The 14,645-nt window shown below is 60.0% G+C and overlaps 1 protein-coding gene across 6 annotated transcripts in view; it reads right to left on the bottom strand.

Moving 5' to 3' along the window:
- Window positions 1-11,644, bottom strand: part of AHNAK (AHNAK nucleoprotein) — a 92,247-nt gene extending 80,603 nt beyond the window's left edge. For all 6 annotated transcript variants that reach the window (XM_060103212.1, XM_060103211.1, XM_060103213.1 and 3 more), the window contains exons 1-4: window positions 11,497-11,644; window positions 1,721-1,829; window positions 1,295-1,451; window positions 688-875 (exon numbers count right to left, since the gene is read on the bottom strand). In XM_060103212.1, the coding sequence (XP_059959195.1) occupies window positions 688-875; window positions 1,295-1,451 (345 nt within the window). In that variant the 5' untranslated portion in view covers window positions 1,721-1,829; window positions 11,497-11,644. The remainder of the gene's footprint in view (window positions 1-687; window positions 876-1,294; window positions 1,452-1,720; window positions 1,830-11,496) is intronic.
- Window positions 11,645-14,645: the final 3,001 nt, after the last annotated feature.

Raw genomic sequence — 14,645 nt, 5'->3', positions numbered from 1 at the left:
ACAGTGGAGTCTGGGAGGAGGATTTACAATCAGTTCTAGATTCAAATCGGCCCAGCAGGTCTCATGGACACCTCCTGGTGACTAGCTCTGTGTTGACTGGACCTTCAGCTCTCACCTCTCACCTCTCACCTCTCAACTGCCTAGCTTGTTTGTTTAATCTGGAGGAGAATCCTCCCAGGGACCCTTCGGAAAGCATTTGTTGAGCCTGGTTGTGCCGGGGTTAACACTTCCACTTTGAGGACTCATTATGTGTTAAATAAACAAGCCATCAGAAGCAGCAGAGAACTGTCCCTCAGGCACTCTGCTGCCCAGCCTCTGACTCACAGATGAGTCCAGGCCTCTGGAAGTAGAAAAACGATGTCTGTGAGGCAGAACTGGGCACCTGTGAAATCATTTCAAAGATGCTTGCAAAGCAGCCAACTTCCTCCTGGCACCAAGGACCAGACCAATGAGTGGGTTCCCCCGGCGGGGACCCTCGGAAGAGTCTGATGGAAGACTTTTAGCGGCAGCCACACGTGAAAAGGAGAAACAGCCTGGCTCTACAGAGAGCAGAGGGTGAGAGCAGGAGAGAAGCCAGGAAGGACAAGCGAGCAAGGTCCAGTGGGCGGACAGAGGCTCAGGAAGGGGGACCGGCCCGTCGGCGTGGTCGGGGGAGCTAAGGGCATGGCCGGCCAGCCAGGCACTCACCAGAACCACTTCAGAGCTGTGGGAGCTGAAGACTTCGTGGGTCCAGGTCTGGCCAGGCTCAGGGGAATGGTCCCCCTTGCGATGCAGCTTCAGGCCCACGGTGTGGTGCCCCATGGTGTTCAGCAGCTGGGTCACCTCTCCTGACTGCAGGTTGTCAAAGTAGATGGTGGCACCAACAATCTGGTCCCCTGAGCAGGGAGGAGCAGGAAGCGGGTAAGACCACCCAGGGTCTCGGGGAAACAACACATAACCACTCTATGCCGGGCCCTCGGACTGACGTGCAGGTGTGGTAACACCCGTTGTACAGATGAGGAAACTGAGGCAGAGAGGCCAATTAATTCGCCCAAAGTGGCAGAGCTCATGGGTGGCGGCGTCGGAACAGAGGACAGCGTGTCCACCAGCCCTCAGGACCACCTGCTGCGAGGACTGTGAGGGAACGAGGGATAGAGAGCGGGCAGGGGAGGGCAGGGCTTACGTACCGGCCATCCTGATGCCACTGGGACCCAGCCCTCTGCAACCACCCACCCGCTTGTGCTGCCCCCTGCCTTTCCCTCCCGCACCCTCCCCTCCCCGCCCCAGCAGTAGCCCGCACCCCGAGGTGACTCACCCTCCTTGACCACCCCAGTGCGGGCCGCAGGGGAGTTCTGCATCACCTCCTGCACAAAGACACCGTCGTCCCTCTGGGTGATGGTCAGCCCGTGGGAGCCGCTGCCCTGCCAGTTGGGCAGCAGCAGCTCCCGGGTTGTCTCTTCCTCCTTCTCCATCTGGATGAGGTAAGGAAACGGGGCAGTGGGGGCATGAGGGGATGGGGAAGCCAGGGATCCCCCTGGGTGTGGGGCACTGTCTCCGAGGTGCCTGCTTCCACTGTGGGCGGGCTCCCAAGGTGGAAAGTGGACACAGCCGCAGCGGAGGCAACCAGCCCCTCGTCCTGTACCCCACCCCGGCCCTGCCTCCCGATAGCACGTGCCTCCTGGGTCTCTACCCTCCCCATCCTCTCACCTCCACCGCCCTCGTCACCCTCCCTCCTACTGACCTTCGCAGGACTTGGCTCAGGAGCGGATGCCTTGCCAGGAGCCCGCCCCTCCTTCCTCTCCTCTCCTCTCCTCGGAGTGTCTCTCTCTTGGGAATCTCGGTCACACAGCCTAGGGAGAAGGACACAATCAGGCTCACACTCAGCACTCGGCTTGTCGAAACCCCGACCAGCTGCTGTGCAAGAGAGGGCTGGATGTTTTGCCCGCCGGGCCAAACCAAATCCCCAACCCTGCTACTGTCAACAGCTCCATTCACACAAGACTCTCCAGCCTGGGATCACAGGAAGGGGGTTTGGAAGAGGCCAGACTCAGAGTGCAATCCTGGTTCTGCATCTGCCCGGCTGCGCGACCCGGGCCAAGTCACTTAACTTCTCTGAACCTCCATTTCCTCATCTGCGAAAATGGAGATGATAAAGAATTCCCATGAGGACTGAAGGAGCGAGAGAAAGCATGTGAGAAAAGCTCTGGCCCACCGGAGCCTCCCAACATCCCCATTCTCATTAGGTCCTTTGTAACAGCTTCAGGCAGGAGATGTTACTGCCCCCACAGTGCAGGTGGGGAAACCGAGATTCGGAGAGGCCAGCCGGCCGGGGTGCACCGTGACACAGCAGCTATGATCGGGCTCTGAGCCTGTAACTCTTCCTCCGATGCCACATCAGGCCTGCAGCTCTAACCTGTGCGAGACCCCTCCTCGGACTCTCCGGTACTGGGGGCCACTGGCAACCTGCAAGCAGGGCTGGTGGTGCCCTCCGTCCCCCAGTGGCCGACGGTGAGTGACTCCGGGTCACCCTAACCCCGGCCTCAGAACCAGGGGGACGCTCGCCAGCTGGGAGCTCCAGGAGCCCTGCCACAGGCAGAGGCCAAACAATGGAAGCCCCAGGCCCCCCAGCACCGGCCCAAAAGCCCAAGAGGCTGCGGTCCAGCTGTGCTGCCTCAAGGACGTGCATCTGGTTGCACCTGCTGGGCCCTGAAACCAGGCCCCCATAGGTGCGGGCACTGAGGGAGCAAAGACACCCTCCAGCCACGGGATGAACTGTCGGCTGCAGAGGCGCAGGGGAAGACACCAGGCAGGCCTCCAGCCTCCAGACACCCAGAAGTACACCTGTGAAACCATGCGGGGGGTGCTATAAATCGTGGAGAACCCGCCCAAAGCTCCTCCCTGAACCTGCTGACACCCAGAAATTAGCCAACCAATCAATAAATACATGCATACTGATCGTCTCCTGTATGTCCAACATTGTACAGGACACTGCCGAGAAAACTAGCAAGGGACGGACACAGCTCAGCCCAGCACTGAACTATACACTGCGTCAGGCTATTACCTAACTTCACTCCAAACATTTATTGAATGCACTCCACGTGCCAGATATGGAGAGTTAAAAGACTTAGCTCCTGTCCCGGATATAAGTTATGAGCAAGGTGCTCTGGGTGTGACCAATTTAGCCTCTGAATGTTCCAGAAGGCTTGGGAGCCTTCTGGGGGAATGAAATCTAAATGGAGTCTTGAAGGTGCTGAGTTTGCCTCTGAGGATGGGATTCGTGGAAATTCATAGGCACTTAGGACTTCCAGTGTCAGGCAGATCACCACCCTGGTGAAGACAGCCGCAGACACCTTGTTCGCCAACCACCTGCACTCGCTCACGCAGTATTTATGTCAGCACAGGTGCCGGCTAGGAGGCCAGCGGGCAGCCAGTTGGCACAGGTGTGAGCTGAGGAAATCACCTCCTCCCTTCCTACCGGAAGTCCCGCTGACCCTACCCATAGTGAAACAGCAAGCTGGAGCTTAAATGGTGTCTTCCCCCGGCGTCCAGCACTGAGAAGCCAGCCCTGCAGACAAGGAGCCAGGCAGGGCAGGGAAGGAAAGGGCTTCCACCCGAGGGCTTCTCAGATCTCCGAAGCCACCGACTGCACTGGCACGCCCCTCTTCCTCCTTGAGCGGGGCCCCTTTTCTTCAGCCCAGCATCCTGGTGCTGAGCCAGCAAGCGGCGATGGGGCAGCAAGCCAGACAGCTCACCCTCGCCCACATCTCAGCCCCACCTTCCCTCCTTCCCCAGTGAGTCACTGCGGCTGCAGTAGCTCCAGACACACCAAGGGTCACGCCTAAAACCCGATCGACCAAGTGCTTCACGGGCCAGACCCCTGGGTGCCAGAGGGGCTGGGGCCCAGTGAGAGGCAGTGAGCTTCCCTGCCAGCTGCTCGGCACAGAGCCCCAGCCCCGGAGTCCAGGGAAGCACAGCTGGGAGGCTCAGGAGGGATGTGCCACATGCCTCAACCCCTGGGGCTAGTGAGGAGGCCATCGTGAGCAGAGAAAGGGCCACAGCCCGTGAGAAGAGGAGGCGCTGGACCCAAGGCTACAGGTTGGCCCTGGCAGGGCACCCGCTGGCTTCCTGGCCAGGCAGGGCTGCCAACCACCACGCCTGCTCTGGCTCAGGCCTCACCTCCTGGCACAGCCAGGAAAGACTCCCCTCCTCTTTCATCTGACCTGGCCGGACACGGGGGTGCTGATAGGGGATTCGAGGCCACGGTGGCAAGGGCCTATTTTCTGCACTTGGGTCCCAGCCCTCCATCTCGCCCACCCCTGGGGCCTGTACTGAGCCCAGATGGGCCTTCCTTCTCCTCCCACACAAGTCAGGTGAAGCCAGCTACCCGGGGGGCTGGGGGCTCCACCTTGCTGCTACCCAAAGCAGGGTCTCTAGAGCTTTGGGGAATTCTGCACATTCAGTCAAGTGGCATAAGCCCTCGGAGTGGAAGAAAACTGAGGCCACGCGTGGCTATTTAAATGTAAGTCAATTTAACTTCAACATTTAGTCCATTGGTTATAGTAGCCGCGCTTCAAGAGCTCAACAGCCACGCAGGGCTACCATATGAGAAGCGCAAATACAGAACGTTTCTACCGCTGCAAAGTCCTGTGGGACAGCACCGCCTGCTGTTTACAGATGGGGAGAGAGAGGTCCAGAGCCCTGAGAATGCGGGAGTGTTGGGGCCCTAGAACCCAGGACAGCTAGCTCCCTGTCTGCAGTCCACCCGACACTGGCTCACAGTAACCTTCGTGATGGGAGGGGCTGGAGTGGAGACCCGCTAAGACACAGGGCTGCCTGGAGGGCAAAAAAGGAGTGATTTGGTGAGGCCACTCCAGCTTCAAGGTAGAGGACACGCATCTGAGGCTGCAGGGACAGTGTACTTCAGGCCAGAAGCAGCTAGAGAAGAGCGAAGCTGCCCTGACAATCCAAAACCACAAAGAGGATGTGCAGAGCGGCAGGGCTCTGCTCATGCCACCTCTGCAGACTGGGGGCAACACCCAGGCAGATCCGGGAGAAGGCCCAGGAAACAGACTCTTTGCCCCAGGAAGATGGTCTCCGCCAGGTGCTACCTCCAGAGGAACATGTTCTCCCACTGCTCCCAGGAAACAGAGCCCCTTCTGCCCAAGAGCCAGTAGGAAAACAGCCAGGGAGGGGACCCAGCCTAACTGCTGCAGCAGCCAAAGACAACCTCGCAGCCAGCGTCAGTGTCAAGATGACAGGAACTGATACATACACACACCCGAGAGTCAGGCCCACGGGCCTCAAGGCCTCCACGCACGAACCCTGAAGTCAAGATACATAGCAGAGGGACAGAAGTTTGTGCATAAGCCCAGCACAGGCGGGACGTAGGAGGTGGCACTCCAAGGCAGAAGGAAGCACACCCACCCACGGTGGGGAGGACACTGACAGCAATGAAACTTCCACCCAGCACACGAGCAAACCGACCCACCATACACACAGGCCAGGGAGAAGCAGTCCCCAAGCTCAGAACAATGAGATGACTCACAACCAGAGCCAGAGACTTCCACCAGCGGGAAAGCTGTGAACACTTATAACCAGGACCAGGGGCTGAGATATTCGGAGAAAAGAGAGACACACCCGGAGAGGCCGTCTAGGCTCACGAACACTCCCCGGGCGGGCGGTAAAAAAGGAAGAGAAAGCTCCACATTAAAAGAAACCGCCACTGCCACCCCCAGCCCCTGCCCCAGGGGGAGAGAAAGAGAATTTTGTAGAGCTCCTATGGTGCCCCAGGACTGTGCTTGTTCTATGCCTGGGGCACCAAGGGGTCCCCTTCCTTCCCCAAACAACCCTATGTGATTAAGAATTAATATCCTTATTTTAGAGTGCAGAAATAGGCCCCAAGGTAAAATGACTGGCCCGAGTATGAGACAGTTGAAATACAAGCCCGGGGTTCTCTGACGCCAAGGCCTCTTTACCCACGGACAGCGACGAAGGCACAAATAAACACACACAGAGGATGAGAAACCACAGAGAAAGATGCACAAGGGAGATACACGGGAGGGAGAGACCGAGAGACCTATACTGGAGCGGGGCAGAGAGCTGGAGAGACGTCCACAGGAAGGCGGAGAGACGTCCACAGGAAGGCGGAGAGGCCTCCGTGCTCATCCAGAGGGAGGCAGGCATGGTGGGAGAAGGATGTCTCGGAGGGACAGAAACACACAGAAAGAGAGGGGCTGAGGTTTGGGTAGGGGCACGGGTAGGGACCCCAAGAAGCAGTGATGCCCATCAAGCTCCACCAGCACAAGAGGAAGGGTGAGTGGCCATCAGCTTCCTTGCCCACACGCCAGCCTTGTCCTGGCCCAGCTTGGGGACAGCTAACCCAGAACGGGCAGAGTCCCAGGCATCCCGGAGCCCAGGATCTGAGGGCCTTTTTGGTTCTGAGGCTCATCAACGCTGTGTCCCCAGGAGTCAGAGATCCTGAGCCACCCAGAACCCAGCTCACCTGTAGACTCTCTGGACCCCAGCCGGTGAAGACCAAGGGAATCATCCCCTTCTGGGGCTTGGCAGGCACCAGGCCCACTCTAGAGACAGGCACCGGCAGGGCAAGGCAAACATTTCCACTCACTGGGAAATCCCAGGTCCAGAGGAACACGGAGGAATACGGGGGCGCCTCTCTTCCAGCGCCGAAGCCTCCAAACGGACCTCCACATATGCAGCCGCCAGACCTTGGTCTGGAAAACAACCCGCCCCGTTCTAACTGGAGTAGCACTGCGTAGTTATATTCAGAGTCTAAGCTGGCACCAAGAGCTCAGCTGAGGTCAGCTGATTCTGGATGGCACACCCCCAGCGGGCACCTTCAACTTGAATGGGATAGTGTGTTGGGGAGGTCGAATTATCAGGGAGAATTTGACGAACATGTTGCAAGACACGGGCAACGTGAGCACTGGAGAAACAATCAAAGAAAGACACACGAGGAAGCACACACAACCCGGGCGCGCAGACACACTCCTCAGTCCCCCCTCCTCACAGCTCAGAGCAGGCCCACAGCCCCTGCCTCCCCCAGCTCACCACAGACACCTGTCTGGGCAGCCCCAGGCCCTGCGCATCATGGAGGGAGCCTATACCTGTTAACCTGGTGCCCAGATTCCGTGCCTCCCTCTAGCGCGTGCGCCAGCCTAGCTCCTCCCAGGCTACCAGGGCTGCTGGTCCCGCCCACACCTCCCACTTGGAGGAAGTTTTTCCAGCCTCATCACTCCAGCCCTCTCCTCCGCGTCAGCACCTTCCCCTGGCCCCTCACCATCACGCTAGAGTTTCCTGCCCCTCGACTTCCAGGGCAGCCCCCCACCCCCACTCCAGCCAGCCAGCCAGCCGCTCTCAGGGCTCCGCCCAGCCGCCTTTCTCCACCTCTGTCCCCTGGCCCCTCCCACTCCCGCAGCCCCAACGCTCCAAGTTCAAGCTTCCAACAGGGAGAGAGATTCCTTCTTCCTCCCCTGACCAAAATGGACTCCCCTCTCCTTGTGGCAGGGACTGGGGGCAGCTTCCATTCTCCAGCGGGCAGTCCCCACACCTGGCCACCTCGCCAGGGAAGAGTGGGCCTTGACCCTGGATGGCTGGGATTAAGACAGCAGCTTGCGGATGGGGGATGGGGAGGCGGTCCTCCTGACTGGGGCAAGGGGTGAAGAAGAGCTCGCTGTCTCACCGGGTCTGGACAAGACCAAGGCGGATCTCTCCGCCCAGCGGTCGGGTCACACTAGTGCAGGGGCTCGGGGCCAGGCCACTCGGCTCAGCTGCCAAAGAGCCACCCCCCAAGCCTGGCCAGGACGCAAAACCAGGCGCTTCCCCTTCCCTAGAACCTCCGCTCCAGCCCCCGGGGACGGGGCAGGATGCCCCTCCCAGACCGGCCCTGTGCGGCGCCTCGCTCAGCCTGGATCGGCGCAGCCTCACTCCCACGTCTGTGCTCACCCTCCCTGGGGCCTCTGGACACAAATTCCAGGGCCTGGAACCTGTCCAGGACGGAGAAACTTACTTGAGTCCTTACCTACAGCCCCTGAAGCCCCCATGAAACCTCCACCACTGGGACAGAGTCCCACTGGTGTCCCCTGCCCTATAAACCCCAGAGGCAAGCAGAGGTGACACATTCAGGACCAGTGAGCACAGCCAGAGACGCCTTCTCATAGGTAATAACACATATCTCTCTACTGTGACACTAGCGGTCACAGGGACTCAAGGCCACAGTGAAACAGGGACCCCGGACCCAAGACCTCCAGGACAACAGCCCAGCGGGCCCCCGGATGTGGACTGAGGCCAGCAGGGAGGAAGAAGGGTTCAATCAAAACACGTTCCTGCTGAGCCCGCTGTGCCCCCTCCCCCCAACGTGGTCCTCACAACTCCTCGGGCTCCCCCAGGCCTGGAGGAAACCGCTTGTTCTCAGGAAGGCCTGGGAGCCCAGTGGGATGGTCGGAGCCCAGGGAAATGCCAGCTCCCTGGGAGCCTGGATAAAGCCCATGGGGGTCAGAGGGAGAACAGAAGGCCCCAGACACCCACCAGCTGAAACGTCCCATTCTCACCGCTCTCCAGGGGCCACCTCCTTTCCTCGTGTGCACACGTACCTGATCAGCCCAGCTCCAGGGAGAGAAGCTTGGGGCTTCCAGGTGTGGGGGGTAGGACAGAGCCGGCATGGGAGAGTTCCCAGCAGGAGTCAGACTAGCTCTCCCCGTCTGCCTCTCTGTCCGTCCCCCTGAGGAAGGTGATGGCCACACCCCAGAGCCCCACACACGCCTCCACTCCCACAGCTTTGCCCCAACCCCTCAAACAAGATCCTCAGGCTCTGGGTGGCGTGCTCTGCCAGGGCCAGCCAGCCAATTCCAAGTGAGCCTAAGAATCCAGCCCAGCGGTCCCCAGGCACCTCCACCCACGGCCTTCCTGGGACTAAGGTGACCCTGGGGACCCCCAGCCCATACCCTGCCCTTGACTGATGCTGGCTTTCTCCTTCCACAGGTCTCCCATGGTTCACTCTATTGGGTCCCACTTTGAGCCCTGGACCTGTAGTCGCATGCCCCTCAACCAAGTCTGGCTGGTACAAGTTCTCAGCTCTGTGGGGTTAGCTCTGCAAGAAGTTGCCCAAACCAGGACCCCTGCATCACTGCTGTGGGCCCACAGCTGCAGCACTAAGCCCCACATGACTTCTGTGGCTACCTCTGTGTCCTGGTTCTCTGAACAATGTCCCTGCATATAACCTTTAAAGACAGGGCTTTGGAGAGGGGCTCAGACACCCTCCAATCCCCATTGCCAATAGTCCAGACCCTTTGACTTCTGCTAGCCCAGCTCTCATGGTCCCAGGTCCTCTCCCCGCTACCTCATCCCACAGCTCCCAGCTCAGAGCAAGGAGGTACCCCCTCATCCTGGGGCTCCCTTCTACTCCCCACTCTGCACACACACCCACCAAGTGCTGGCCCAACCCAACATCCCTGGGTGCCAAGGAGAAGGAAGCTGCCCCATTCAGCCTCGGAAAGGAAGTGAGTACCCTGCCCCACGGATTTCCCTCATGGGGGGCAGGGGAAGAGGGGGGGAAATGAAAGCAGAATCTACTCCCTGAGTTTAGACACATTACAGGTGAGGAGGCCCTAAAATGCCTTCCAAGGCATCTTCAATCTCTCCCTCCTTTCCCCAAAATCCCTCACCGTCACCTGTTACCGCAGCCCTCCAATGTGTCACCGTGTCCCACAAAATCAACCCAATCCCTATCATGTGCTAGGCTGTGCACAGGGCATGCGATCCCTGCAGTCAGAGGCTGGATTCTAATAAACTGTTTCAAAACCAATTATTGGCAGCCCAGCGCTGTGCTGGGGACCCAGAGGTAAATATCTGGGTCCCTTTTCTTCCCGAAAGTCCAGGTCATTCTCTAAGGACCTCACTGCCATGGGAGGATCCCACTTTGCCTTTCCACAAATCCACTCCACAGAGCAGGGCACCCAGCGGCAGCCTCCCTGGGGGCGCCTAACCTCCTCCTCGGTGGCAGCCACGCCCTGTGAAAGGCGCACACCCACAAGGCACACAATTCTCCGTGGCCACGACTCGCAGAGGCGCCAGAGCTGTCCCCACGTGGTGCTGGGGCCCAGCTAGTGCCGTGAGATGCCCCGTCTGCCCATTCGGCTCCCCTCCCACGCATGGGGCACAGTCAGCCCTGCTCAGACCCCACGTGTCCCTCGTGGCCAGAGACGCCAAAGGGCTGCGCCCCCGCCTCCCAAGGCCCTGGCACTGCAGGGGGCGCCGAGCCCGCCAGCAGGGCCGGCCCTCGCACACTGCACACCCTCTCCCTGCATGGGAAAGCCTTACATAACAGTTCTCTGAACACACCCTAAGCCCAGTGCCTTTCCAACTCCACGGCAGGACCTCGCCCCCCAGCCGCCTCTCCAGGAGCGCGTCTCTGGAGAGGAGGGCTCCAGCCAGGGAGGGCAGCTGAGCCCTCCTCCCACGCCAGCCGGGCTCCTGCCCCCGCCTCCCTAACCAGACCCTTCGCCCCCCTCCCCTTTGCCCCTCACCACTCCTCCCCGAGTTCTGGTTTGAATTAGTCACCGGCTCCAACCACCACATTCCTCAGGCTGCTGGCGCCGAGCCAGGCGCTGGGGCGGGGGCTGTCCCACCCGGCCGGGTTTGGGAGTAGGGTTGGGGAGAGAGCGCCGCCTCGGAAGGGGAAGGGGCGGTCCCGAGGGCTATGCCGCGGCACAGCCCCCCTCCCCGCCCACCCCAGGGCAGGCATCTCCCCAATTATGTCCCCCACCCCCACTCCCACCCGTCCCGCTGCCGGGCGAGCTGCAAACTCCTAGGCTCAACGGCCCCAGCGGAAGAAGGGAGTTTTCTGGAGCTGGAAACACAGAGGGGCAAGACTAGGGCGGGGCAGCTGGAGGGAGGCTGAGGGGCCGCCCGGAGCAAGAAAAGAAGAGGCTGGTGGTGCAGAACTGGGTGGGGCCGGGAGGACCCGGGACGCGAAGTCAGGGGCGGAGGTGTGGGGCGCGGGGAGGGACGGCGGCGGAGGGAGTGCGCGGCGCGGGGGCGCTGGGGCGCCGGGCGGGGCCGAGGGGCCGCGCCGCGATCTCGGAAACTTCTCCAGTAAACATGGAATAGGAACGGAGTAGCGCGCTGAGCCACCGCCCCACGGAGAAGGAGGGGGTGGGACAGGGGCCACCAGGCCAAGAACGGACGCCCGGCCGTGCAGCAGGGACCACAGTCAGCCCTCGAGAGAAAGACAGACTGGAGCAAAGCGCGCCTCGGAGCGATTTTCCAACTTTGCCCAACTTGCGCCCCTACCAGCGCCCCAACTCCGGAGGCAGAGCTCGGCTCCCAGGGCGCTACGCGTCGCCTCCCCGTGCGGCCCGGGGCTGCCCACCTTGCGCCGAACTGAATCTTCCCAGTGACACCCGCCCAAGGGGCCTCGCCCAAGCCCTGCCACCCACCTCCCCTCGCGCGTTCCCGGAGTCCCGTTCCCCGATTGCGCCGAGGTGCGCCCGGCGCCCCTACCTGCGCGCTCAGCCCCAGGGCACAGCCATAGCCAGCGCGGGGCCCGAGGTCGCGGTGCTGCGGCTGCTGCGGGCGGCGAGCCCCGGTCGGGGCGGGTCCGGCAGGGCGGGCGGTGCAGTCCCCGCGGCGGAGCTGCTCCGAGTGGCCCGGCCCCCGCGCGCGGAGGCAGCTCTTGTAACTCCGGCTGGGGCGGGCGGGCGGGTCTGCCCTTAGCGGTGGGGAGAGGGCGGGGCCGGGCGGGGCCGTAGCGGGGCTGGGACTGGTGAGCGGGGCCAACCCTGGAGGCACCAGGGAACGGGCTGCTGGGAGGGCACTAGGGGCCGCGGGGACCCGGGGGCGCCGCACGTCCGAGGTGCTGCCTTCCCCTCCCCCCATCCACTGCCCCTCGGCCTGGCCCGGGCCTGGATCTACCCCCAAAGGATGCGCTATGTGGCTTCTTCGGCAAGAAACTCCTCGAAGCTCCCTGAGGTTCATCCTCACAGCTGGAACTGCGAATCAGCCCATTTTTCAGGAAGGACCAAGGGGTTGGGGGGCTTGGGTGATTCAGCCGCGACCGCCAGCCTGACGCGGACCTTTGAGTTTGCTCTCAACACGGGCAGCTACCCTTCAAATCCTCGGCCCCAGGCTCCTCACTCGGTTCCCAGGCTCCACGCAGCCGCGCGCATTTCTCGCCTTCCCTCTTTCTGGGGGCCCCTCAGCCCCTCCCCCCACAGAACCGACCTGGAGACGCTCGCCCCACCTGCTGGAGTCAGGGTCACCAGTGACCCCCGTGCCACCGTGCTGCTCCGGCCGCTGCAGCGACACGGGAGTCAGGCCTGCACCCCTTGGAGGAGCAGAGCCCGCTGTCTACCTCCCTGCCCCCCCCGCTTTTCGCTTCCTACCTATTTCTTCTCCGACCCCCTCCGTCCACCGCCCCACTGGCCGGACGCTGAGTTTCCAAATTTAAGCCATTTCCCACAGGCACTTCTAACTACACGGAGATTTTATTAAACGCTTAATGACAGGGTGCAGGGGCCTTCTGGCTACACCCTCATTCGCTTCTCCCCCGTGAGCTCTCTTATCCTCCTTCCTGGATGGCCACCCACTACCCACGCGAAGCCAGATTTCCTTCCTCTGGAATGCTGCGTGCAGAAGGGAGACCCCAGGCTGGGGACCTGAGAAGACCTGGCCCCGGCAGGGAGCGCCCTCCTCGCTGTATGATCATGAGTGGGCTGGGGCTGAGACCAGCGGCCCTGTCCTCTGAAATGGCAAGCATGTTTACAGGCTAAAAATACCCAGCAGCCAACTCTGCTGCCAGCCCTGGGGGCTGTGTCCCAGGTCCAGTTACCAGCACAGGGTACAGGCATGGGGGAGGGAAGAGACAGCCAAAGGAGCCACAGACAGGCAGACACTCAGATAATGGACACAGAAAGGTGGAGACACATGTGTAGACATTCAGACAGGCATAGACATGCAGAGACACATAGTCAAAGCACAGACTTGGGCACCAGCATTCTCTCATTCTCTCTCTCTCTCTCTCTCTCTCTCTCTCTCTCTCTCACACACACACACACACACACACACACACACACAGTGACTCAAACCCACAGCAGAGGCGGTTCCACCACCCATATCACAAGCACACAATCAGAAACCCAGACTTTCTGAAGAATCACCTCCACCTCCATTGTGGTCTGCACCCCTTTCCCAGCACCTACTTTATTTAAAGAAAAAATCTAAACTTTTCAACTTTGGGATGCTTTAAAAAATAAAAATAGAGACCAAGAGCTAGTTATTTCCTTATACCAATGGCTTTTTAAATTTTATCTCATTTTTTTTGTAATTTTTTTTTTTTTCGCGGTACGTGGGCCTCTCACTGCTGTGGCCTCTCCCGTTGCGGAGCACAGGCTCCGGATGCACAGGCTCAGCGGCCATGGCTCATGGGCCCAGCCACTCCGCGGCATGTGGGATCTTCCCGGACCGGGACACGAACCTGTGTCCCCTGCATCGGCAGGTGGACTCTCAACCACTGCGCCACCAGGGAAGCCCTTATCTCATTTTAAATAACATTTACTCGGTTTTTAAATATGAACCAAGGATACAGACAAAGTGTCCTGTGATCCTACAAGTCGGATAATCCTTGTTGCTGTTTCTGAAACAAAATCAATACCTCCATAGGGTGAAGAATGTCAGTACAGAAAAGTAGAACAATAAAAAGTAGATGGGGCTTCCCTGGTGGCGCAGTGGTTGAGAGTCCGCCTGCCGATGCAGGGGACACGGGTTCATGCCCCGGTCCGGGAGGATCCCACGTGCCGCAGAGCGGCTGGGCCCATGAGCCATGGCCGCTGAGCCTGCGCGTCCGGAGCCTGTGCTCCACAATGGGAGAGGCCACAACAGTGAGAGGCCCGCGTACCGCAAAAAAAAATAAAAAGTAGACATCTCCCACCCACACCCAGTCCCTCTCCCCCAAAGTAATCACTGTTAACAGTTTACCAGAGGATTTTAACTTTATGAAATGAGTCATTTGGTTCCTTGAAAGTACAAGGGTTTCCAGTGCATATTAAGATGGGAGCTGATTTACAGGTAGGTTTTTCAGAAAGATAGCTCTGAAAAGATGGCCATGGGAGTTTGGAGGGAGGGGCTGGAGCAGGAAAGGAAGAGTGGGGAACGGGTGTGGATACTGTCCCCTCACCTTGGCTTGGGCGCCATCAGCCCCCCAGGAGTGAAAGAGCAGAGGCTAGTGTCCTGGGCTCAGAGCCAACTTATCTGCTCCATTGTTTGTTCTGGCCACCCTCTTGGTCAACAGAGAAAAAGGTGGGAGAGGATGGTCTGGGGAGCAGCCACAGAGCAGGGATTACTGTCCAGGTACTTCATTCAGGGGTAGGAGGGTCAGGATACCTGCTGGGAGGTGGTCCTGGGGACTGGCTCCTGCCCCATTCTAGGCTAGGAGGGTAGATAAGGGGTAACCTAGACCCTGCCCCCTACAAAGCCATGATCGTGCCTGCCAGACCAAAGCTGGGGTTTCTTAGGGTCAGCCTCCTCAGCCCAGGTGAAGGGAATATTTTCAACAGTTGGCAATGGTGCAACTGGAGACACACACTTTTAGAAACTTCTGCCAACCCTGTTCCTTCCGCCCACTGCTGTAGCCCCCAGCTTTCACTCCCCAAAGC

Source organism: Mesoplodon densirostris, chromosome 7 (assembly GCF_025265405.1).
Source record: "Mesoplodon densirostris isolate mMesDen1 chromosome 7, mMesDen1 primary haplotype, whole genome shotgun sequence".
NCBI classification, from domain to species: Eukaryota; Metazoa; Chordata; class Mammalia; order Artiodactyla; family Ziphiidae; genus Mesoplodon; species Mesoplodon densirostris.
Note: the sequence above shows the minus strand (reverse complement) of the source record. Positions and strands in the feature narration are given on the sequence as shown.